The sequence below is a fragment of the Sinocyclocheilus anshuiensis genome, unplaced genomic scaffold (genome assembly GCF_001515605.1).
Source record: "Sinocyclocheilus anshuiensis isolate Anshui unplaced genomic scaffold, SAMN03320099.WGS_v1.1 scaffold976, whole genome shotgun sequence".
Classification (NCBI taxonomy): domain Eukaryota; kingdom Metazoa; phylum Chordata; class Actinopteri; order Cypriniformes; family Cyprinidae; genus Sinocyclocheilus; species Sinocyclocheilus anshuiensis.
The window spans coordinates 3,012,504-3,039,207 of NW_015552538.1; the positions used below are offsets into that span (position 1 = coordinate 3,012,504).

The window sequence follows — 26,704 nt, forward strand, 5'->3', positions numbered from 1 at the left end:
ATTTCCTGATAATTTACTCACCCCCATGTCATCCAAGATGTTCATGTCTTTCTTTCTTCAGTCGAAAAGAAATTAAGGGTTTTTTTAAGGAAAACATTCCAGGATTTTTCTCCATATAGTGGACTTCAATGGGAGACAACAGGTGGAAGGTTTAAATTGCAGTTTCAATGCAGCTTCAAAGGGCTCATCTAGCAAAACGTTCAGCTATTTTCTAAAAAAAAAAAAATGTATTTACTTTTTAACCACAAATGCTCATCTTGCACTAGTGCACTTCACACATTACGTAATCACGTTGGAATGGTCACGTGTGGTTAATTCTTCATCTGTGTAGTCTGGTTCAAAAAGGTAGGGTAGGGCGAAAAAAAATCTAATTTTCTCCTCCAACTTCAAAATCACCCAATATTGTTGTTTTACCTTTTTTTGTGAAGGGCTTTTGACTTTCTTTGCACGTTCACATTATAAACACCATATAAGTATACAGTAGTCAACATTTGAAGTGTATCAAAACCTTTCATCAAAGTTGTCCTAAAACCAAAATGCGTTCTTGTCTTAGGACAACTTTGGTTAACTTTTTTGATCCACTTCAAATGTTGACTTTTTTTTTTTTAATCATTTTTATTAATTTCACTACAGAAGACACTTATTCCTCGGCTGGGATCATGTAGAGCCCTTTGAAGCTGCACTGAAACGGAAATTTAAACCTTCAACCTGTTGTCTCCCACTGAAGTCCACTATATAGAGAAAAATATTGGAATGTTCTCCTCAAAAACCTTAATTTCTTTTCGACTGAAGAAAGAAAGATATGAACATCTTAGATGACATAGGGGTGAGTAAATTATCAGAACATGTTTATTCTGGAAGTGAGCTAATCCTTTAAAGCAGATTCACACCAAGCACCACGAAAACATGCAGACATTTGAACAAATTTTAACACAATTATACACTACCACACAATAAAAAGTTGAAAAAAAGTTCTAATGCTCACCAGGGCTTCATTTATTTGATCAAAATACAGTAATAACTGTAATATTCCAACTGTTTTCTATTTTAATATACTGGATAAAGCATTAATTAAAAAAAATTAATAAATGGATAAATACTTAAATGAAATAAATCTTATTACTTTTGAACAGTAGTATACATTGAGCTTATCCTCCGTGTGTGTGTGTGTTCAATGCTAAACAATTAATTCAGGTAACTGTTTTCAGACAAAGTTTTGGCATTGGTGGGGTGCAAAAGATGATTATCAATTGTAATTTTACTGCAGATTTACTCACCCTGAGCTACAGAGTCTGACTGCACATCTCCATCATAGTTCTTACAGGCCCAGATAAACCCACCTTCAGACTTCATGGCCTGAGCCACCATGTCATCAATCAGCCGATGCTCATACCAGATGCCTTTGGCCTCATACTGAGCCTTGTAGTCTCTGCAACACACACACACACACACACACACACACACTGTGTCAGAATGCTCTTTTATCATTTCTTTTCTGAATTTACTTTTCATTGTTTCATCTTATGCAATGTGGGCATATGGGATTATGATGTTTATACTTTGATGCCAGAAAATCTTTTAAGGACATTTTTTTATTGATTTACATGTAAGACTGTAAAATGAAATTTATAACAGGTGGTTTTGGACTCATTTTATTGCGTTCAAAAAACCCTGTGTAACTAGATTGATTACCAGGGGGAATTTATTCAGTGACAGTTCATAAAACACCCATTTCAATTGAGGACTCACTTGTCATAGATCTCCTGGAAAATGTCTTTGAAACGGCCATCATATTTCTTCAAGATGGTGTTCTTGGTGCTGAGGTACACCGGCCAGCCTTTGTTCAACCCCATCTGCAAAGAGCTGTGAGCAAAGTCCCGGATTGAGTTGTCTGTGTTGTACATCCCCAGAGCAACTCCACCAGTACCTAAACATACATAATCACACATACTGTCAAGAAAACCTGGTCTAAAAACGTATATGCTTGTGCCAGTTCTATTTAGAAACAACTAGGCTATGTTCCAATAATTTCAAATCAAACATCAAATCAGAGCCGGGACAGTGTTAATCTGGCCATGTGGCCTCATACTGTAACACTGACAAGACAAACATGCTCAATGCTCTCACAGGTGACAGTCCACTGTGATGACATCACCATACAGAGACAGTTAGATATCTTTGACATACAGAAGGGCTGCATTCAAAATCACATACTTCCTGACTATAAAGTAGGTGCAAAACAGTATGTGAAAAGAATAGTATGTCCGAATTCACAGTGTTCATAAAATAGTATGCAAAATCTATGACTTACTACTTCCAACTGAAATTTTGAATCAATGTAGGCTACCTTCAAAATCATGGACAACAAACTTGAGTGGCTCTCCTCCATTTTTAGGTGTGTATGTCATTTCCACTGTTCCAGGACCGGGAACAACGAAATCTGTGGCCTTGTACTGTTAAAATCGAAAAGGACAGATTATCTCAGGAGACCTTGTACCTGTAATGTGATTTCACCGATATTAAAGAATGATTGCTTAGGTATAATGTGAACTTTGATAAAACAGCAGAAAGTATGATAAAAGACACAAACAACCCAGAACAAATTCACAATTAGGCTTAATTACAGATATTCTAATGAGTAAGAGCTCCTTACCTGGTCTCCATGTGCGTGCCTGCCGATAATTATAGGCTTGATCCAGCCGGGAACCAAGCGGGGGATGTTTTTGCAGATAATAGCCTCTCGGAACACAGTGCCACCCAGGATGTTCCGGATTGTTCCATTGGGAGAGCGCCACATCTTCTTGAGCTTGAACTCCTCCACGCGCTTCTCGTCAGGAGTGATGGTGGCACACTTGATGCCAACGTTGTAGCGCCTCACAGCCTCCGCTGCCTCAACAGTCACCTTGTCATCAGTGGCATCACGGGTCTCCATTCCCAGGTCATAGCTACCACACAGAGAGCAAAATAGAAACTTTATGAGTTTTGCTAAACTATGTGACCCATTCTATGATGTTCTTATTGCAAATTACATTTTAGTGGACAAAAAATAATTACAAAGGTCTATTATTCTAGAAAATGTTACTGATGTTGAATCAAATGGAAATGGGAAAATGCATTTCATAGCTTATAACCGTAGTACACCTATGAGCTGCTTTGAGTCCCTACTTTTCTGCTTACTGTACATTACACTTTACTATAAAAACATCCAAAATTAAAAAAAATAAAAGCCTATAACCTAGCTCACAGTGGAAGCCAAATTGGTGATGTTGGACTCAGAACTACATTACACTATGCTACCAGTCAGACAGATGGCATCCCATGGCACGCTTTAAATGAGGTCGATGGGAAACTAGTGCCATGGTAATGTAGCACAAAGTCACACTGTTCAATCAATCAATCATTTTATTTCGGTCCTCACAGACAACTTTTCACAAAATAAATAAATAAACATAATTACCGAAAAAGGTGTAGGCTGAAGCCTTGCTTATTATGCCTACCCTTTGTACACAGTTAACTGATGAGTGACACTTTTCACTAAAAAATACAAGATAAACATGTTACATAAACATTACCCCAAATGTACATACATAATTCAAAACAACATAACAAAAAATACATTCCAGCTATTACTTCAATATTGTAACATTACATTCACAATTATTGATACCGAGTCATATAATTATTTATCACCTTATTTTTATACATTTTCTTGAATTTGCAGAGTGAATTACATAATTTTAATTCCTTATCACAAGTATTCCATAGATTTACCCCATTCATTGACAATGTCAATCATTTTATTTATACTTAATTTATTAATTTATCATCATTAACAAAATAATGATCTAGTGTCTAGTCTAATCTAGTGAACTGAAACAGAACAATTAATTTCTTACTGTGATAAAACAGACAAAATGTTATTACAATTAAAATAACTGTTTGAATTTGAATACATTTTGAAATGTAATTTATTCCTGTGATTACAAAGCAGAATTTTTATTATAATCAGTGTTGACTGATTTTGTAAGTAGTAGTTTACATGTGTTTACACCTTCTCTAAACATAGGGGCAAGAATCTGTGGAATTCTGCAAAAAGCATTTAAATATGGTGTTAGATGAGAAACTAAGAGCAGACTAGGGACTAGAAGCTAGAGCAGAATTGTTAATAAATAAATCCAGAAGAACTGTGGCAACGTCTCCAAGATGCTTCAAGAAACCTACCTGCAATGCTACAGTACCGTTAAAAGTTTTAGGCACTAAAAATGCTGTCAAAAATAATGTCATAAATAGATTTTCTTTATCAATCCACTTCTATTCTAAATCAACATTTGGTGCGTTTAAAGCAGCTTTTGCCCTAGGTGCACTTGTGGATAGTTTGTCATGTAGCTTTGCAGGTAGGTCTCTTGAAGCGTCTTGGAGACGTTGCCACAGTTCTTCTGGATTTAGTCTGTCTCACTTTATCCTGTTTCTTCGTGTCATTCCAGACAGACTGGATGATGATGAGATCAGATCTCTGTGTGGAGCACTGGCTGTTGTCAGACTCCTTGTGCAAACAAAAATCTCACTAGATTACAATTAATGGCAAAATGAATGTTTAGAAATGTAAAACTGATATTTCCTACTGACACACTACAGCAAAAGATAGAAAAAACTGACTTAAACCCATCAAAAACAATTAAAATCAAGATACTTAAACACATAGTGGGTGGAAGAAAATATACATATCAAAATTATACATATCTCCATATATATAATTTCTGCTACTTCTAAGGCACAGACTCTGTGTGGGCCCAGTTATATGGTAATGAATAACACTCAGTAGATGCTTTGTGATTTCCAGCTACCAAAACTGAATAGACATACATCTTCAAAATAAAAATTTCCACACTAATTTAAATTCACTCGTGCTCTGAGCAGCTGAAAGCAAATGAAAGGCCTCATCTGTTCTGCATATGCGTGACTGAACTAATGAAGACGTCCTCACAGAGACTCTACAACTAGCTAGAAAGAGTATGACAGACTTAACACACACTTTGGAGAGAGCATCCCTGAGCTACAACACAGCACTGCCAGCGGGGCGAGGAACTTTCCCATACTTTCCTTGTTCCGTGTCCTCACTATTGTGTTGAGTATGCTGTGACCTTTCACTCACTTTCCTTCCACTCCCTGGTACGTTAATGATTCTGAAAAACTGCTGGTGGCGCTAGAGGACTTCAAAACAATTTAACATACATTTTTAAGAGTTGCCACAGACTTAGTTCAATCCATCAATGCAAACCTGCGATGCAAAGACGGCATTCAGCAATGCAACTAAAAGCACAAATGACAAGTAAACATACGAAAAACAATCTTACGATACAAGCTCAAAGACCAGTCCAAAGTTCAGTGGAAGTGACTGAATGGACAGGCGTCAAGAGATCCCCCTTAAGTGACGACACCTTGTTTGCTAACATACTGATAATACTCTTATCAGCCCAATAACCGACCGACTTTTTACCTTGCAACTATTCTTCAAACCTCTAGGTCAAGTTCATGCACAATGCTAAATACTTGATTTATTTTTTAACAAAAAAGCAGGTCTTTATAGTTAAAGAGCAACTCGGATCAAACCATAACCTATAAAGTTCAAAGTACAGATGCTGACAATTCATAACACAGAAAAGCACAGAAAGTGATGTTAGGTAATAAAAGTGCTAACTTATGGGAAGATAACATTTCCCTTTGGCCTTGAGGATTACCACATCTGTACAACAGGAAATGTCATATTTGTAAAACTTGACAGGAACCTGCTCAGTGGCATGATTATTGCTAGTAATGTTCAGTTATGTCAATAAAATAAGTATGTGGCAAGTTTATATTGGTTATAAATATCAAACTAATTGAAAACTATTAAATTACAATATCAGTATAAAAAAATGTAACAAATAAAATTAACATTAAATTATTTATTATTTATATTTAAATATAATTTAATTATATATAAAAAATAATTTTATATATAATTACAATATTATTTATTTTATAATATAGATAAAAAGATTTTGAAAGGAGTTTACAAATTATTTCAAAATGATTTCATATTGCAAAAATTATTAATATGGCATTAACATTAGCGCTATGGGTATGAAACGACTAATTGGCAGCAAAGTGACATTAAATCAGATTATCATACAGGTTTAAACCCGAGTATTCACAAGGGAAATCAGATATAATGAGAGAAATGCTCACCTGCTGTGAACGTGACACACACACACACTTAATCTCACACACATTTAATCTCACCTGTGCAGGTCGAGCTCCAGATAAGGGAAAATTAGTTTCTCTTTTATGAGCTCCCATATTACTCTGGTCATCTCATCACCTTGCATCTCGACCACAGAACCTGCTTTGATCTTCTGAGACATTTTGGACCCTGCAAGACCAATGACGGTTATATGTTAAGATGTATAGTAGGGTCAGTACTTACTCCCTGAAGGAGGAATAGGCTAGATTCCATTGAGAAAAGTTACACAACCAGTGAATCGGCATTTTTGCCTTAAACCTGTTTTAACGAACAGCAGTTTTGAGCCTGCAGACTAATAAGCACAAATCTCAGATTTAGAAGTCTGTAGTTTGTGTGGTTTTTCATAAATGGCTATACTAACACCTTAGTTTTTCAGATGCGCATGGTAATACTATGGTATTTTTGGACATGGTAAAAGGACATGCTGTTATTTTAAGTACCCTGAACTACTATGCAAGTACAATCATTATGGTGTTACCATCTCTGTACTGATGTACCAGCTTTTGTGAGAGACACCAGCTATTCTTATGCAACTAAAGTAACAGCACCTGACAGACAGGCAGCCATTGTGTAATATAGATGACACAGGTCTTTTATTCACCATGAGAGATTCGGTGTATCGCATCAATTGTGTCACTATTAACAAATGTTTCAACATCTTATTGCAGTTCCAACTGGCACTGGTTATGTAACAAAACAATTAGGACAAAGGTCAAATACAGCCGCGTGAGATCCTGTTTTGCACATTTACATTCATGTTTTATTAAAAGTCATAATGAAGGTTTAGACGAACCTTTGTACGATTTGTAGTAAAAAATAATAATGCAACATTAACAATTCTTTAAATATGTCGTTTATATATTATGACCACCGAGGTTTCAAAACCCATGTTTGCGTCTTCTCTAATGAATGTATCACTTTAACAGTGTTTATTCTTCCATAATGCTCAGCATACCGGTAGGTAGCACTTTACAGGAAACGTCAAATCAAACAACGACTGTAATGTGATTTACTGGCTATTTTGAACGATCGCGACTCAATATACGACGCCTACCTTTTCTTTTGAGATTGTATTGGAGTAAATGGAGAGATATCAGATGGTTGATGTGTCCTATGGAGGCTAAAGGCTTTTTGACTCGTCTTGGAAGGCGTTGTTTCCTATCAGCTGAGCGGATAGCATAGGCTCTCCCCAGCTCTGCTCATACACGTACTTCTTCAATCAGATAATCCTCCACCAATCCAAGAGAATACGGAACTACACTTAAACGACTAGTCCCTCCTTCATTATGCACGCTATTGGGAGGCATATGTTTCTGGATAATAGCTGTTTGCATTGGGACAGACACTTGTCTTCCTCTAGGAGACGCTATGCAGCTCAAAAATGCGGCCCATTCCTTGAACTGTAGGATCACAAATCAATTTTCTTCTCTTTTTATTACTGAAATAAAATGGGCAATAATTAGGAAAATTTCTTAATTTTTTGTCATTTTATTTCAATTGTAAAAAAGTGAAGAAAATGACTTTGATTTAATGACTGAATAAATCAGTATTATATATATATATATTCATATTCATATTATAATATTTTGATGATAAACCCGTGTTGTATTTGTTTTCATATATTTATTTATATTTTATGCACTTATGTTTTGCTGCAATTTGGATTTGTATTAAGTTTTGTGTTTAGTGAAGCATTTTATTTTTTTGGAAAAACATTTTTGTATTTCTCCCAATAGAATATGCCTTAATCCATTAATTTAGAACTGTGATTCGTGCATTCTCATCAACGCCGAGAAAAATAACAATTACCACGTGACTAATGCGTTACTTTTGGTAGCAGTATGATGACCAATAGTTTACAGATGAATAATGAATGACACGGAGGACTTTAATAGACATCGAACTGAAAACAAACAATTAAGAGTTGAAACCGAAATTATTATTTAGAACTAAAATATTATTTGGAACCATAAGCCCCGCCTATTTGGACACCCTCTCTGCAATTCTACTCACTTTTATCATATTTCAAACAAAGCCAGTCCTTCTTCCTTGCTTTTAACGCACCCAGTTCTGCGTTCTATTTAACATTATTACGTTTTGTCAAGTATGCAGTGAATTGGTACTACCGCGTCATAAAAGTGCGTCTTGACGCCACCAAAAGTAACAGAATAAGCGCGATACCAATGCCAATTTTCATAAACCAAACTGTTAATGATTTGGTTTTGTTCCAGCCTTCCCCTGCGCACATAATATATGGGTGATTTCTAGTTTCCATGCCTCCTGCAAATCTTCACCAACAAAAGCAGATGAAACAGAAGATGATACAGGCAAGACTGATATATACAGGTTCACCCAACCTCCAAAACGCATTCTGTTTCTTGAGCAGTCCATATTCTCAATCCACCTTCACGAGCACTGCTCTTCATGTGCTGAAACGGTTTGCTTATCCTCTGAGTTTGTGTGTAGGAAGGGAGTGAAAGTGAGCACTGAGCAGTCGTTTGGCATCTCCTGTGTGAATGCAGAATTCAGATTTACCGGCAGATGTCGCAATAATTCCATCACTTCGTTTGTTATTAAGAGTCCCCTGTGACTGCCACAATATTTTGTCCTTTATGCCGGTGTTTACTGTAATGGTTCAGCATACTTGAAATCGGCCTTTTATTTATTTTGTATATTTTTATAGCAATGCAAGACATGGCAAAGGAATCCTGATAAGTCAAGTTGCAAACTATGAAACAGAATGGACACAAGTGTTTTGCATTACATCTGTGGCCTAATATCTTTTACAAGTCTGTAAGTATTAGGGATGGGCGATACCACTTATTTTGTTTTCGATACGATACCGATATTTTTCAAGGCAGTATCGTCGATATCGATACCGATTCGATACTTCTGAACTAAACTTTTAAATTATGAAATTTATGAAATTATTAAATTACTAAGAGTAAAATGGGTAATGATAAGCACTTAACTTTATGTTTAAAACGCATTTTAACATTCAATACGCCTTAATTGTAACTTATTAGGTTATATTTTTGTTTACACATGGTTCAAATACGTTTTTTTGTTTACACATGATTCAAATCTATAAATACTACATTTGAACTATGGTCACTTTAGTAAAACGGTTCATTTTCATAAGGGACTGACGCTGAAAGGCTGTTGCATGCATAAAATGCAACCTTTTTATTCTGACAGTGTATGATTTCTATTAACATTACAGAATAGAACATGATCAATATTATCTTTCAACGTTCAATTTAAATAACTGTAATTGCACAAACTATGTAGGCTACAATTTCAGTTTGTTTATTGTTAAATAACTCTGTCCTTCTGTCCTCTGATAAGCATTGTTCAGGGCTGCCGTTCCCAAAAGCTTTAATGCTTTCTTATGATACTTTTGGGAAAAGCAGCCCTGTTTAAATGCACTGTCAGCAGTGAGTGAACGCTCTCTGTGATTGATTGGTTCTGTCTTGCAACATTTGCGTGTTCAGATGAGCAGGAAAATAGTTATATCCTACACAATTACTCGCTAACAAAGGTTATTCGTCCAATTCAATGCATATTGTACGCATTATTTTTTGTTGTTGTTGTTGAATTAACAAAATCACTGGTAAATAAAACACACCTTAGTATCGATCTTTTTTGTTTGAGTATCGATACTTTCGATACTTGCGTCAGTATCGATATGTCGATACTTTGGATCGATACGCCCATCCCTAGTAAGTGTGTCGTCCTTTGGAATATTTTGGGCATCCGGAATGTGAGTCTGCAGGCCAAGGTGACATTAAACTTTAGGTTTGAGAGTGTGAGCCTTTTCAATCCGAAACAAGACACTAACTTTGAGAAGAAAAATAACAAAATGTTGCCATGTATATTACTTATTTTCCTTCTTCTCTTTTTATACTTTGAGCTACTGTGTTTTAACCTCAGTGGTGAGTTGTGAAATTTTATTTATTGCCTGTGTCAAATTACATATCATTCACTTGTTTTTCTTGTTATAGGTTGTTCCATGGAGACACTGTATTTATTTTTTTCTACCACACTGGAGAAAAATTACAATAAAGCTCTTTTCCCTTATTATTCTGTTCTATTATTATTGACCACAAACACATTGATCGTGTACAAAATTAAATCTAAAAGAAATAGTCAGGGATAGTAGTAAAACACTCTTGCAAATAGTTATACTGTTTGATTTATGAATCGATGACAAATGATGTTGGACATGATAAAAAAGGAGGCATCTACTCATAGAACAAGTGCTTTGCGTCCATTTTTGAAAAACGTTTACATTTTGTACAATATATATATTTTTAAATTTAATCGTCTACATTGTACTAAAATACTTGCCTTGGACTGTGAATTAACAGACAATGTTACTATATGCAGTTAATTATATTTTAAACATGGTTGTAAAGGTATAAAATATGTATTTTTGAAGTTCTATTAGTAGTGTTTTTTTTTTTAAGAAAACCATTTTTCTCAAATACTCATGCCATCATTTCTTTAAAAAAGTTACAGTTACACCACCTTGACAGATGTGTTTATTATCAACGAGGTGTAGACTATTCAAGTGATTTTAATGTATTTTTTTTTATAACTTAGATCCAGTAAATGATCATTATTTTACTGACCCTTGAATTAAAAAATCTCACTTTTTATGTGTAAAATCAGTAAACGGTAAGAACCTTCCACAGTCACTAAGTATTTTCTCGTGAAAACAATCTAATTTCTTACAAAATCAAAATTTGGTTTGTTTTTAAATCTTTAATAAAAAGACAACTAGTACAAGGGTTCTAGCCTCCGTACCAGGTTGCTCACCACGTGACGTGACACCTGCTGGTTATAGCAACTAGAGAAAGCCAGTATGTAGAGAGGAAGGATCGTGGTGCCACAGGAGTCCACACGGCATCAGTGCGCAGTCGCCTCACCAGTCAGAGCTCTGGTCTCCAGCGCTGCCGTTACGCACAGGTTCATCTCATCTCCAAGCACCTGACTTACAAAGACACGTACTGGGATTTTTGTCCTCTTTATGACACGATGTGAGGCAGATATGTGGGCTTTTTGGTAAAGGATATGGTCACTGTTGAACTGCCAAAGTGGAGCCGCGCATATCACGGATCGGGGCGCTCCTGCAGGGTCTAGGATGCGCGCCCGGAACATCCCGATTCTTACCCGGGTTCGGGGCTGAGCAGGAGTCCACTGGCCCTGCTGGGCGCAGAGGTGGGAGGAGGACGCAGTCGACCCGCACCAGGATGCCTGTGATGAGAGGACTGCTGGCCCCGCAGAACACCTTCCTCGACACCATCGCCACCCGTTTCGATGGCACCCGTAAGTGCGCAGACCGTACCAACTTACCGTTCCTTCACCAAAGTGTCGCATGCAAATACTAAGTGTTTTGGGCAAATTTAACAGTCACCCGAAGCTATTTACAATAGTGCGTAAAATGGAACAGTTGTAAGCTCTTAATGCACGCGCGGCGTGGACATATGAAATCCTTTCGTGTAGCAGGTTGGTCATTGTCTCGTAACATTGTTCAGGGTAACCAGTGACAGCAGTCATACTGGCATACTACAGCTAAAAGTATTTTGGACAATATTTTATAAGTATGCACGCACGCACGCAGTTTTATGGCCTCATATAATTAGAAGAGTGCATGGAATATTTGTACTTGTCACATTGCAGGACAATTTAAGCAAACTGTAAAAAAGTTCAAACATAGTTATATTTAAATATAATAAATATATTAAAATACATTAAATATATAAACATATTTATATAGACTACAATAAAATACGTTACATCTTGGTATTGAATTAAAGTTAATGTCCATGTTTGTTTGCTACAGGTATTGTGCAACACTGAGCTGTGGGTAGTTCTTGATTGTACTTAATAAATCTTATTTATTTATAGTTTAATTTCCGTGTCTTGCTGAGTTCAGGTTGCTGCATATCTGCTTATTTTGGATGTTCTGTGGTGTGATCTGTTCCCTGGCATCCCTAGTACATTTTGTCTCATTTTCTTCTCGGCATCTCAAATAATTACATAATCTGAGGAACAGAAGCAAAGTAATAAGATTTAACAGTGTTTTTTTAAGAATAAATTTTACTTGACATCTGGATGGCTCACTGGGGGTGAAAGAGGACAAAAATCCTTTAAAGAGCAAAACAGGTGCGTCTGTCACTACTCCAGTGCTGCAGATGAGTGTGACAAGACACACTTTTGAGCTCCCTTCCCATTCTTTAGGCCGATCTTTCATCTAAAGCCACACAGAGTGAGTGTGTGGAGATCTAGCTGATTTGTAATGTGTTTTTTGAACAGAAGGGATGAGTAACTTGCGTGCTGTCCGGCTGAGCTGTTGGTGTGTAGGTGGATAGAGGGTCACTAACATGCAGCTTCATGTCCAAAACTATGTGTCTGTCCAGTGGTCTAGTTTAATATTCTGGGATACTCTGGGTTAAGTTCAAACTAAGCTGAATTGACAGCGTTTGTGGCATAATGTTGATTACCACAAAAATTAAATTAATTTCCACTCTTCTTTAAAAAAATAAAGTATATAGTGGGGTGCTTGCAATGGAACTTATCTGTAAATGTTAAAACAAACAGCTTCAATAGTAGCCAAAATCATAAACAATATGCATCAGGTTAATACCATTTAGATGTGGAAAAAAATGCTTACTAACATTTTCTGTTTAAATTGTGCAACTTTGTTGCCGTGACAACGGAATGCCATAAACCCTGTAACCCCAAGAATAACTAAAATTATTCAGCTTTTTAGTTTTAACAGAAGAATTAATTGAACAGCTTTTGGAAAATTATAAACTTTACAGTTCTGCTTTTAAATCCTCTAAAAATTGGCCCCATTTACTTCTATTGAACTCAGAATATTCCTTTAAAGATCTGGATTGGTAATTGAAAGGCTGTACAAATCACTCAAAGGTTCATCACTATCAACACTATCAATTTATTAGCAGATGTGTGCAACCTCTAGATCACAACACCACTTGCTTTTATCTTTAACTGATCATCAGCGATAATATATAAACACAGAGGGGGACTGCTTTTAGAGAAGGACTCCTATGACTGTTAATAGAAAATAGAACTGGAATAAAAGCCTACAGTAAAACGCCTTCTGGAGATTCTTCGCTCAGAGCTGGTAAAGACAAGAACTCATATTATCATTTGCCACTTTATCGCCTCGTTCATGGTTGGGATCAGCTGCATTTAAACTCAATGGGACATGTACTATCAAAGGTTTTATTCTGCTGTTTGATGCCACACAGCAAAATCCCCAGAGTTAAATCAACTCTGCTCAGAGTACATATTGTCCCGTTGATTTAACTCGGGGGATTTTGCTGTGCAGAGAAAAGGAGAGAAAGGAGAATTTTGTGCTGCTGGCGTACTCCCATTTGAGAGGAGTTCAAAGACAGGCCCATAGAGAGAGGGCATAGTTGCTGTAGTAGACACTGATTAATGTCATTATTAATGCTCTGGGGCTCCTCACATTCACACATTCTAACAGGAAGTGATGGAATCAGCCTTTATTGTGGCTGATATTTGGAGAGTATGCATTAGGGATGACCGGATCAATCTTTAGAAATATGATTCTTCTGAAAATGGTATTAAGAGGCCAGTAAGATACAATATTGATCATATGTTTTTTTTATATTATTATACTAAGAATTTATCACAATGATGATATAAGAAATAGTAAAATATATAAGCTATATAAGCTGTAAAAATATGAGCTTTTGTTTTTTATTATAATGCTATTCAAATAGTGAAATATACAGCATAAGCTGTGAAAAATATGAACTTAGTTAAAAGTTAGAACTTAGTTAAAAAAATAGTTGTGTAACATAGAAACTATCTGTCCTTCCACTCATCTGAACATGAATAAAAATGCTAAAAAGCGCAAGCAGTCAGACAGCGTTCAGCCACAGAGAGCATTGCTTGCCAGAGGTAATGACAGGAAAAAAAGAAGCGTCATTTGTTATTTTACTCAACAAAGCTAAATGTGACCTGTATTATAGTCTCATAGCTATAGCTTTAAAAAAAAAAAAAAAAAAAAAAAACTATATATGTTGCTAATAAATGGAAATTAGACCATCTGCTAATTTTCAGTTTAGGCCTATTTTGTGGCTATTTAATGTTTGTTGGCTATAAATATCTGTTTTACCCTCAGAAATAATAAAACTTTGATAGTAATTAGTATTGGGTTAATAAGTTAACCCTAGCTCTAAGGGATATCGCTCCAGCGCTAGTATGCATTTATAATTCCCCTGTCTTTCTAGATTATACTGACTGACCTTACAACCATGCAAGATAGACTTTTGTTGTTGTTGTCTACATATATTAGTCCTCTTGAGCATGAAGATGTCAGACAGACCGTCCTCCGTCTGCTAGAGATGTGTTGATCCCTAGACATCACATCTCGCTGCACATTCTCGATATGAGCTAACTAAATCCAGCTATCCGAAGAGAATAAAAAAAAAGGATGTGATTCGGTCTTTGTCATCCATATTCAATCAAACATTCATTCAGAGCATTCAGCACATTTCAGACAGAATATATGCAGGCCTTTCCATTCACCGAACACACAGCTAATTACACACCCCCTAGCAAACCGAGTGCAGTCATCATCATTAACAGCCGCCAGTGTCAAGAATTCATCTCAGCCTGTCTGAGCGTTTTTTAAATCTGCAAAGCAGATGAGAAAGAAACTGAACAAAACACCAGAGTGAGCCATAGACTGAGTCTAGTCACACAGTTGCGAGCGCACACACACACACACACACACACACACACACACGTACACGTACGTAAACATGTAAAATCACTTTCTCTTCTTGGCAGAAGCTAATGTGTACTTGATTTGTGGCCTTTTGATGAGTACCTAATATGTAATACACAATACTATTCAGAAGTTTGTATTTGGTAGGATTTTTTATTTTTTTTGGTAATGTTTGTGAAAGAAGTCTTTCACCAAGGATGCCTTACCGAGTGAAAAATAAATATAGTAAAATGTGAAAAAATTGAAATACATTTATTTCATGCTAAGTACACTACAAATTAATTTACACAGGCCTATTTACATACTTAAAAAACCCTGCAATTGCACTTTTAGTATACTAAACGTGTCTGCTAAAATGGAACAACTAATTTGTACTTAATGCACTTTCATTGTGCAGAAGTAATGCTGAAGTCCAACTAAAGACATACTGAAGTATATTTTAGTATAAAGTGGAACTATTGCAAGTATACTTTAGGTACACTTTAAATATCTTGCATTTAAAGACAGATATTATTCAAAGATCATATAATCCTCGTCAGTAGTGATATTAAAACACATTTTAGGCTTAATATTAAGAAATGTGCATTATGCACAAGTGATACTCCAAATAAAGTTATGCTATCGGAATATCGATTGAGCGATATGTCAGTAAATATGTTAATAGATTTGAACTATACTTAGTATGAAACAAGTGTATTTTAAATATATTACTTTTTTAGTTTGTTTGATCAAAATCAAAAAACATGAATGTTGTGAAATATTATTTAATATATTTAAATGTAATTTATTTTTTTGATTTAAATAGGTTAAGGAAAAGCTGCATTTTCAGCATCATTACTCCGTCTTCACTTTCACATGAAATTCAGAAATCTTTCTAATATTTGGTGCTCAAGAAACATTTCTTCTTATTATCAATGTTAAAATAGTTTTGCTACTTGTTTGTGGAAACATCATACATTTTCAGGATGTTTTGATGAATAGCAGCATTTAGAACAGCATTTATCTGAAAGAAAAACATGTTATAATAATAATAATAAAAAAAAATTATAATGTGCCCTTGCTGAATAAAAGTATTAACACTTTTAAAACTTTTAAACAGTATGCATTTAGTAATTAGTTGAATATAGCTCAGCAAATGTATAAGATATCAGATATTTCATAGCTCTGTGTTCTGGTCAGTCCTCATGGTGCCAGAAATACCCTAATCGAGCCAGCGAGTCCTTGTATTAGTGAATCGTCTATATTAATTTTGTTCACCAGATGGACCCTTTCTTGGCTCCTGTATGTCTCTCTGTGTGTGTGTAAGTTGTTCAAACACACTCAAACACACTTCTCTCACTTAAGCATATCAAGTCTCCTGGAGACCCCCCTTCTGTATTTGTTCCAGTCATCCATTTTGACTGTGTGAAGCAGTCGGGTCTGCTCCTTCACGTGCAGAGGGGGCTGCGATAAGTGCTTGAGCACCTGCCCCTTTCTCCTTGATGCCCAAAGTGCCCTTTTGTCAAGGCAATTTTTTTTTTTTGTAATTAAACGCCATTTTGTGAAGGCCTGCCCAATCTAACTATTAGTAAAATGAATGAATTATAATTTAGTCGTAAATAAAATTATCCACATGATGATGACCTTTCACCTGACGATCTCATCAGGGACTATCCCTCACATTCAGACACCTTTAATGTAGTGCACTACCATCTTTCATAACGTCCGCGGCTGCCGGTAAGTGGAGTTCTCAGCGGAGCGGTGTGCTTGTATACTTATATTCAGGGCCTAAAACTAACTTTTTGCCACACCTGCCAATGGCTGGTGACATGATAAAATTTACCGGCCATGAAACTCTTTTTGCAAAAACAGGCTGTTATTACTACTACAATGACTAAACATATTACAATGTTTTTAATTTGTCCTGCTGGTGCATTTTCCCTCAATTTTCCCTATTAATTATAGCCATTCAACATTACAGTATAATTGAAAGCCATTATTTTAAACATTTAATAGGCTCTGAAATATATAACAACTTTTAATTTAAGGGATTTTAAAACAATCTTCACATAAACTATATTATATATGCATAAACTATACATAGTAATCTTTATTCAAGCTACAAATGTTAATCAGCGACTAGAACAGTCCAAGGATTTCTCTTTATCTTTTGTTCTGATATACATCAACTGACAGACTTCAGCAGGTTTCACTTTAAAATCAGCGCTGTCTCTTTAAAACCTGATGCATATGACGCGGATCTGACACATATCCGATTTTCTCCCAACTCTTTACGGTCATTTAAGACATTGTAACTCATTTAAGACTACGTTTACAAGGTAACTCGCCAAAACCGCGCATTTTGACATAATTGTGTGTGTTTTCGTCATTTGAACGCTACTGGTGAGCTGTCACAGTGTATGCATACAGCCGAACGCGCAGCCTTTCAAACTATACTTCACTGCACCGTTCCTGCGGTGTAACCCCAGGTATGTGTCGCCACATTCTCGGGTTATGAAGAATAAAGAAGGGAAAAGTTAATCTTCTGAAAGTTCATCACGTGACAGCCCCATAAGCTTACCCTATGCAGTCTGAGCCGGAAAGAGAATTGATTAGTTCATCTCTCGAGTCTTCGGGTTTTTCCGAGTCGTTTGTTCATCACGTGACAGCCCCTTAAGTTTAACCACTGCAGTCTGATCCGGAAAGAGAATTGATTAGTTTATCTCTCGAGTCTTCTGTTTTTTTCTGAGTCGTTCGTTCATCACGTGACAGCCCCATAAGTTTAACCAATGCAGTCAGAGCCGGAAAGAGAATTGATTAGTTCATCTCCCGAGTCTTCGGGTTTTTCCGAGTCGTTTGTTCATCACGTGACAGCCCCTTAAGTTTAACCACTGCAGTCTGATCCGGAAAGAGAATTGATTAGTTTATCTCTCGAGTCTTCTGTTTTTTTCTGAGTCGTTCGTTCATCACGTGACAGCCCCATAAGTTTAACCAATGCAGTCAGAGCCGGAAAGAGAATTGATTAGTTCATCTCCCGAGTCTTCGGGTTTTTCCGAGTCGTTTGTTCATCACGTGACAGCCCCTTAAGTTTAACCACTGCAGTCTGATCCGGAAAGAGAATTGATTAGTTTATCTCTCGAGTCTTCTGTTTTTTTCTGAGTCGTTCGTTCATCACGTGACAGCCCCATAAGTTTAACCAATGCAGTCAGAGCCGGAAAGAGAATTGATTAGTTCATCTCTCGAATCAACGTTTGCGTAAGTAGTAGACGTATTAGGGAAGTAACACGTACCATTTTAATTATATTTTGCTAAAATGAATGAAATGAACGAAATGGCTCGAAAAAAGATTCGTTAATTTTGCTGAACGAGACTCAAAGGTCACTTGTAGCCTGTGGAAGTAAGGTTAGCTGCAGTAAGGGGCTATAATATTTTTGTTCAATATTTTCCTAATGACAATTTTATGATCGGTTTATAAAGGCTCGTGCAAAGAAATTTTTATTTAACTTTTAAACTTAAACTTGTCTTTTCTGTTCTGTGTTTCTTTTTCAAAACTGTGTCACGGCATTTGCTGCTATCAATACAGAAGCATCCGTTTCGATACATGTCTCAGCAAGGAGCACAGCCCTATTAAAAGCCGTGCTCCATGTGCCCCTTTTATACTTTGAGCACCTGCCCCTCCAAAGGTCTCTGCACGGCCCTGCTCTTTCACAGGCTTTCTTTGGGCTGCTCATTAGTAGCTTTAGTAGCTATAAGGCAACTATTCAGAATACCCTAGGTTACAGAAGACCGTAGCAATCAGTGCTCAACATTGATTTTTAGTTCACAAATGAGATGGATTTACAGTAAATGATGTGTGTTTGAGAATATCTATCACTGGTAGAATCCAACTAGCAACCGGACATGAGCTGGTCAGCACAGAAACTATATGAAGTTTTGCCAGAAACTATTGTTACCATGGTGAATTTTTGTAAGGGTTGCAGTGGCTACATTTATGGAAGGAGACAGGGTATTGGTAAACAGCAGTATCTTGAAATGTCCGTTTGGTGTTTTCGAGGTAATTCAGCACAAGCTACGGCTGTCTCATGAAGTTAGGATGACGTCTAAGTGGAAGGCTAGTTTTACTAGTTTTTTTTGTGTGTGTGGCTAAGAGTTTTCCCCCAGGGTGGTGTACTGGCTCCATGGTTAGGCACAATCTGCCCCTCATTATAAAGAGAAGACAAGAAAATATTGGCCACCGGTGAGACAACAATTCAGAGAGAAACAGAGAGAGACAGGCTGTGAATGACCTGAGAGACAAGTCGCATAGAGCCTTCTTCTGTGGCAACACGCGAAGCTTCAAAATTGACATCCCTGTCAGAACCCTTTGTGTATTATGAATGTGAGGTCTACGTGTAAACAACCAAAAATTCACTCGATTGCACAAGCACTCAGGACAGACTCTGCAGGCAGAATGCTGCAAGAATAGCCAATAACACAAAATTAAAACACTAATTAAAAAATGCAGAGTTGACTGCCTAAGTCACATTCAATTCATTTTCATATAATTTTACATGAATGTGCGATGAAAATCTTCTATAGTATTTTATATATATATAAGACTCTCTCCAGTAATCCAGTAAAGAATCTGTCTATCTATATGTCAGTGTGTCTTGTATTAATTGACTGGGTACAAGGCTAAATCTCACTAAATGCATGCTGTCATTATATACGAAGAGTCAGAGACAGAGTTGAGTGGAGAAAGCAAACATGAAACTGAGAGACACTGAGCCTGCTGTGTGGTGTAATTCTCCAAAAAAATTCTCTAACATCATGACACTTACATAAACACTAACACATGCGAACATGTCGTGCAACAGGCGGAATTCTGTTGACAGTTAGAGTTTGCAGTGACTCTAATTGGTTTGAATTAATGAACTCCTTTTCACTGGTCTATTGGCAACGCACTGACAAAACTTCCTTAATTAATCAATAAAGGGTTCCATTTACTGTGGCAATCTGATGCCGTACAATGTAATTAATTCAGAGCAAAGTCTATGGCATTAAAACTATAAAAAATAACCAGCAGGCTGTCTTCAGAACGGAACCGTAAACTGTGGTATGAGACTAATTACTATGATACTGCAGTGATTCTAATGCCTTTGGCAATCTGACTTCAGCCTTGCAGGAAGTTAAGTTTTTTTTTGTTTTGTTTTTTGTAATAAGCAATCCTGTATATTGCATTCACAAAAAAGGGCCAGGGCTGGAGATTACTGTATATAATATCAAGATTACAACATCCTCTTTTGTTTACTGTAACTTTTATGTTACAATGTCACAACTTCATACTTTGCTGCTTTTATAAGCTATGTAGAGATTATTTGATTAACTTACTTGTTTTGACATTTTAGTGGTTCATTTTAGCATGCACATTTTGCACAAACTCCAGGAGGCATTTTGCTGACTTATCTAGATATATTACAAAAGTTAGAGGCATGTCAAAGTGCAGCAGAAGCCTTAAAAACATCTCTCAGGGACCAATAACATTAAATTGTGAAGCTAATGCAATGCAATGTTGCGGATTTCCTTCAAACAAAGGCTCTTAACCATGTCCAAATTTTTTATCTATTAACCAAGTGTCAGTCATTGATGGGAGCACTGAAGAAAACAAATCAAAGGCTTGTAGAGAAGAACTTTGGAAGCACTTCAGGGTCTCCAGGCACTACGGGATAACCTGGCTCTACTAGGCAATGCTTCGTTGAATCACAACGAATCCATATGTATGAAAACTTCTGAAGCTCTTTCATGCCTAGGGCTGTGAATGCTGAGGGAGAGAGAATATTCAAGGTCATGACTATTGGTTTAACTTTGTACCACCAGATGGATTTGGTATCTTGGCTGAAATTTCATCTGTTTTTCTTCAACTTTCCTTTTTTAAAACAAGACATTATTTTATACAGCTCCAAAAGTGAAAATTATTTAAAAATATATATAAAAAAAATATTAATAATTTCATCAAATCGATTAAGTCTACTTCAGTTCCGCTTAACACGTTTAATGACATCTAAACATAAATATTCTTCCAACAGTCTGCCTATATCAATATTCATATTCTACAAAATATGCACATAATTGCAGTGTACAATTATATTAGATTTACATTATTACACCTGCACCTGTTAAATTCTGTTTTTAGCTTGCGTCTCCTTGTGATTCAAGTTGCTTCTTCACAGATGGTGGAGGGAGGTATTTGTGAACGATCCGGAAAGGGGTGTTTGAGGTGACAGGAAAAGTAGCAGTGACAACTGCAGGTTTGTCATCCAGGATCAAAGTCACCGTCATCCACAAGAGCGATAACAGCACAGCGGTTCACTGGCAATATTTACAGGTGATCTCTCACATAAGGAGCTTGTTACAGGATAGTAAAGCACTTTAACGATCCTAGAATTTGTTAAGAAGATTTTAAAAATGATGATGTACAGTCCTAAAGCAATGGGACTTTTAACCATTTGTGAAAACAGATGTCTTTACATGTCTCCAAACAAGCAAAACACAGAAGAGCTGTTGTTAGGATTTGCAATTGCTTCTTTCTGCAGGTTACATCAATACACCAATAGGTGGCGATGTAAATGCATGTCCCTATAAACGATTAATTGAGTCATTCATTCAACCAATTCATTCAAAAAACACTGATTCATTCTGGAACTTATCAAGTAACTGTATTTATGAGTGAGTCACTGAATTATTCACTCAACCAATTCTTTTTGAAACATTGATTCATTCAGGAATGAAATGCCACTACTGTGTGTTGCTCAGGGACACGCAACAACTCAACTGTGACTTTATTTTTGTTTCCAGAGAAAAAACAGACTAGTATCTGGCATTATTGCATATGAAATATATATTAAAGGTTTAGTTCACTTCCAGAATACAAAATTCCTGATAATTTACTCACCCCCATGTTATCCAAGATGTTCATGTCTTTCTTTCTTCAGTCGAAAAGAAATTAAGGTTTTTGAAGAAAACATTCCAGGATTTTTCTTGATATAATGGACTTCAATGGTGGCCAACGATTTGAAAGTCCAAATTGTAGTTTCAGTGCAGCTTCAAAGGGCTCTACACGATCCCAGCCGAGGAATAAGTGTCTTATCTAGTGAAACGATCGGTCATCCCCCCCCCCCCACCCCCCCCCAAAAAAATACAAACTTATATACTTTTAAACCACAAATGCTTGTCTTGACCCTTATTCCTCAGCTGGGCTCATGTAGAGCCCTTTGAAGCTGCATTGAAACTGCAATTTGGACCTTCAACCTGTTGGTCACTGTTATGGAATGTTTTCCTCAAAAACCTTAATTTCTTCTCGACTGAAGAAAGAAAGACATCTTGTATGACAATGAGGTGAATAAATTATCAGGAAATGTTTATTCTGGAAGTGAACTAGTCCTTTAATATTAACTTATTGTCTACTGAATGATATAAAGCAATATCACACTCACAATCACAATTTTGGTATTTAATGTAATCAATAAAATGACATTCATATGACGGTCACACATGACCGTCACTTATTAGTAAGTGAAATGATGCATTGAAGATTGTGTGAAGTGTTGTCTGAATAAGTTAAACTCTCAGGGGATACAGAGGTGATAGTCTGTTGTGTGTTTCAGAGGGTAATTTTCCTCGCTTTAGCTTGTCATTAATAGTTACACAGGTTGCCATGTTCAAGAGACATGTGTTACGTAACATAACCTGCTGTTGATTTGAATTAAATGTCAGGCATTGAACCAAATGTCAGGCATCTCCTGCCTTCACTACCCACGCTCCCTTGCTTTGCATCCCTCACTCAACACACCCCTCTGCAGACCCATGGCAATGTGTTATTCTGAATGACATGAGCCATCATGTCAGGCCCTCAAACTGAAGTACTAATTAGCTGTAGCAGCGAATTACTCCTTGAGAGTAATTCCTCCTTGCTTCAAGGCATCAGTTTTTCATTATTTCTGTTTGGAGGGAATATTTGTGCCATTATTCTTATGACATTAGGTGTAAATCATAAAAGGAAAGGGTTAAAGGATGTGATTAAGTTTAAAGGAAAAATTGTCTTGTAAATATGCTCCCTTAGACAGAATAATCCATGCTTGAACAGTCATCTGTGATACAAAAGATCTATCTGTGTCTAAAATCTACATGTGTTTTATGTGTGCATGGATTCGTAACAAACACCTGGCACGTGGAGCAAGTTAAGGGATTCATTTTTCTAAAATATTTCCAGAGCTGTACAACGTTACTGATGACTCAAACTTCATAGAATAGAATTAGAAATCACTTGGCCATCCTTAAGTGGCGAGTAAACTGCAGAAAAACCACTAAGCCTTGGCTAAGCGCTCGCTGTTCCTTCGCTTCTGCGTGTCTCGCTGTGGCCGGGCCTCGTCGAATCAGTCAGTAATTGGCCCCTCTTCGAACACGGGCAGACGCTTACCGCAGCAGATGGAATTTGCTTGATTAAATATCCTCAGCTCCATCAGGGCTGAATGTGCCGTGAACTGTTTCTCCTTAATACACACACCAGCTCGCTGGAGAGAATGACCCTGCGAAGCCCGACAGCTCTGCAAAGATCATCGCTTTGCTTTAGATTTTTGAAGAAGATATGCTTCTGCCATGCAGACTTCTGTTCCTCTGCTCCAGGTCTGAATGCACAAAAAGAAACTTGCAGTTAATTATGCAAACGCTAATTGAGCCAAAGCAGGGTTTTAATCACCGCATACACAATATAGTTCTAAAAAAATTGAATTATGTGGTTACATTCATTGAAGGATAAACACAGAATTAAGCACATAGCCTGTGTGTGGCCTAATGTCGCTGTCCGTGGTCCTGTTGAGGTTGTTTTGAATGTGTGGTTTATGCATAGTATTATGCAACTAATGAAACGTATTCCCCCACAGTGTCATTTTCATTAAATCACACATCACATTTTATATTTTTAAATAGAATTTAGTGGTGCAAATGATGGTGGTAGAGTTTCCATTTTTAACTTTTTTTTTTTCTCTCCATTGTCTCATTAAGACCAATTTTGTAGTTAGCATTTATGTATCCTAAATATACACATTTAAACAAAAAATTTCAGCTTGACCTGAAATGATGCACTATATATATATATATATATATATATATATATATATATAAAAGAATAATATAAATATGTATCCTACTATATGGATATTTACATGATATTTACAATACATATTTACATTATTTTATTGTTCAAAATATTGTTGGTCAAGATAGAAATGATGCTTCTGAGGCACAGTCAAAGTTTGTGAATAATTTTCACATATAAATATTGAAATTGTATGATATTTTATGATATGACATACATTAATTAAAAATTGTATAATAGATTTTCATAGTTTAAAAGTTCGGCCTTGGGGCAAGGATCAAACAATTAAAATTACATTTTATCCAAAGCACTTAAAAATGAGAATAACTCCACATGAAAGGCATTTGAAAAGAAGAAATAAATGATGAATGCATATTAAAAAGCCTCTGAGACCGTTTTAATGTGACCTTCAAATACAAAAAGAAAAAAAAAATAAGTTGAAATCTGCTAGCTTTAATAATAAAAAAAATCAACTTCTTGGACATTAATGTGCCTATAACTCCCACAAACACAATCCTTTTTGTCTGAGAGATTCAGGAAGAATGTTCCTCCTAGATAATTTCCTCTATTTATGAGTCTTTCCTGAACCGATCACATCAAGGTTGCACATTAGCTGAGTTATTAGGGTTTGTAATGTGTACCGGTCAGGTCAGGTTGCATGTTCAACGAGTTTGACTTTCCACTCATGAACGCTTTCTGCTCTTTAACTGCAGTGTTTATTGGTAAAAACTATAAAGTTCTAGCTGCGTTATGAGAGCACATCAAACAAGAGTGCCCTTTTAAAGACACTCGGTAGACAGAGATTTTATTGTGCAGCTGTGTTGTATGTTCATATTAAGCATCACTGTGTGTTTATTATGCATGAATTGGACGAGTTGCTGGCCTATAGGTTTTGTTTGTGTGTATGTATTCAGGTGAGGTCATAGTGTTTGTTCCAGTATAAAATGACCACACAGTGTGTATATTTACACATCACTATTCTCTGGTGCAGTTTTATGATTTCCTTGAAGGCAGCCAGTCACTATAAAGACTTCACATTTTATAGCAATGCCCAGTAGCGGCATTGGTCCCCAGACAGCATGAATTATTTAATGTTAATCATTTATGAATGACATAGACATTTGGAGCTCGATTGTATTTGCTTGTGCCAGTATCAACACTGCGTTTATGTCAAAAATGACAGCTAGTTATTAAAGACCTTTGGTGAATTTTGTTCCCCTTGAATGGGGCTATTGCTCTTTTGTAAGATGGCTTTGATAATTTTAATGATCATATTCCTTATTGTTTTATGATGATAAGGTCCACTAACATAAACATACTGTAGCTCTTTAGTATGTTCAAATGTGCTATTATGATGTGGAAGCTCTTCTTTTTTATATATACATATGGTATAATATAGTTTTATAGACTGAAAGTCTGGTCTTACAAGGTTCAAACAATTACAATTACGTATTGTTCATTTAGCAGACTCTTATTCAAAGCACTTAGAAATGAGAATAAATGCACATAAAAAGCATTTAAAAAGAGGAAATTGATGATGAAAGCATATTAAAAAGTCTCTGAGACTGACCTTCAAAAGCCTCAATGATCATATTCCTTACTGTTTTACATTTAATGACGATAATATCTGTTAATGTAAACATTATAGTAGCTTTTTATTATGCTCACGTGATATGATGTACCATTTTGTAGCTGTACTTACATAAACATGTTTTATAATAGATATTAACCTATTATAATAGACATAGCATATATATGATATACTATATATATGTGTGTATAAATGTTAATATATTTATTCAATACATAGTTCAAACAACAAAAAACTGTTTTTATAACATATTTATATATTTTATTACATTTAAGATTAAGGAGTGATTAAAACTGGTCAGTATGGGGTTTTCACAAGATACCACACACACCTACACATTTACCTACAGTGTCTAAAAGGAGGACATATTTTAGACTTCAATTTGTTTTATATAAAGATAATTATAATTACAATGGTTTTTATATTTTTAGAATAAAAACATTATTCTTAGTATTTACCATGAAGTACATCCCCAAAGAGCGATTTTGTTGGCAAAGTATAGTTAAGTAAACATTCCCAAATACACACACAGCATGTTTAATACTTTTCATGAACCTCAGCAACATGTGCCTGAGGTGTCTGTCTTGGCTTTCTGCCCAATTCTGCAGATGTGTTTGTTCTCCAGATCTGTTTCTATGTGCATTTGTCAGATCTGAGGTGCTGTGCTCTCTCTGGCCTTGTGCTATCTGAAAGCAGCAGGCTGTCTTCTTTAATTGGAGACTGAAGAACAAGAGTGAACGAGCTGAAAGGGCCAAAAAGAAAACCTGTCTCTTTCTTACACACACACACACACACACACAGGTTTGTTTTTGTGAATTGTGGGGACATTCCATAGGTGTAATGTTTTTTATAAAACCGTATTTTTTATCGCCCTACACCTAAACCTACCCCTTACAGGAAACTTTCTGCATTTTTAGATTTTCA

At 36.1% G+C, this 26,704-nt stretch overlaps 2 protein-coding genes across 4 annotated transcripts in view; one reads left to right on the forward strand and one right to left on the reverse strand.

Moving 5' to 3' along the window:
• LOC107663883 (isocitrate dehydrogenase [NADP] cytoplasmic-like) overlaps positions 1–8,707 on the reverse strand; it is a 10,273-nt gene extending 1,566 nt beyond the window's left edge. The window contains exons 1-6 of one of the 3 annotated variants that reach the window (XM_016454266.1): positions 8,641–8,707; positions 6,283–6,412; positions 2,654–2,945; positions 2,348–2,453; positions 1,750–1,927; positions 1,278–1,429 (exon numbers count right to left, since the gene is read on the reverse strand). In XM_016454266.1, coding sequence (XP_016309752.1) covers positions 1,278–1,429; positions 1,750–1,927; positions 2,348–2,453; positions 2,654–2,945; positions 6,283–6,412; positions 8,641–8,674 — 892 coding nt within the window. In that variant the 5' untranslated portion in view covers positions 8,675–8,707. Of the gene's footprint in view, positions 1–1,277; positions 1,430–1,749; positions 1,928–2,347; positions 2,454–2,653; positions 2,946–3,457; positions 3,516–6,282; positions 6,413–7,337; positions 7,517–8,640 lie in introns of those variants that run through there. The other 2 variants (XM_016454267.1, XM_016454268.1) reach the window with 2 other exon arrangements.
• A 2,602-nt stretch (positions 8,708–11,309) lies between these two features.
• The window catches only part of LOC107663882 (potassium voltage-gated channel subfamily H member 8-like), a 120,262-nt gene continuing 104,867 nt past the window's right edge, over positions 11,310–26,704 (forward strand). The window contains exon 1 of the mRNA XM_016454265.1: positions 11,310–11,614. Within this exon, the coding sequence (XP_016309751.1) occupies positions 11,539–11,614 (76 nt within the window). The 5' untranslated portion in view covers positions 11,310–11,538. The remainder of the gene's footprint in view (positions 11,615–26,704) is intronic.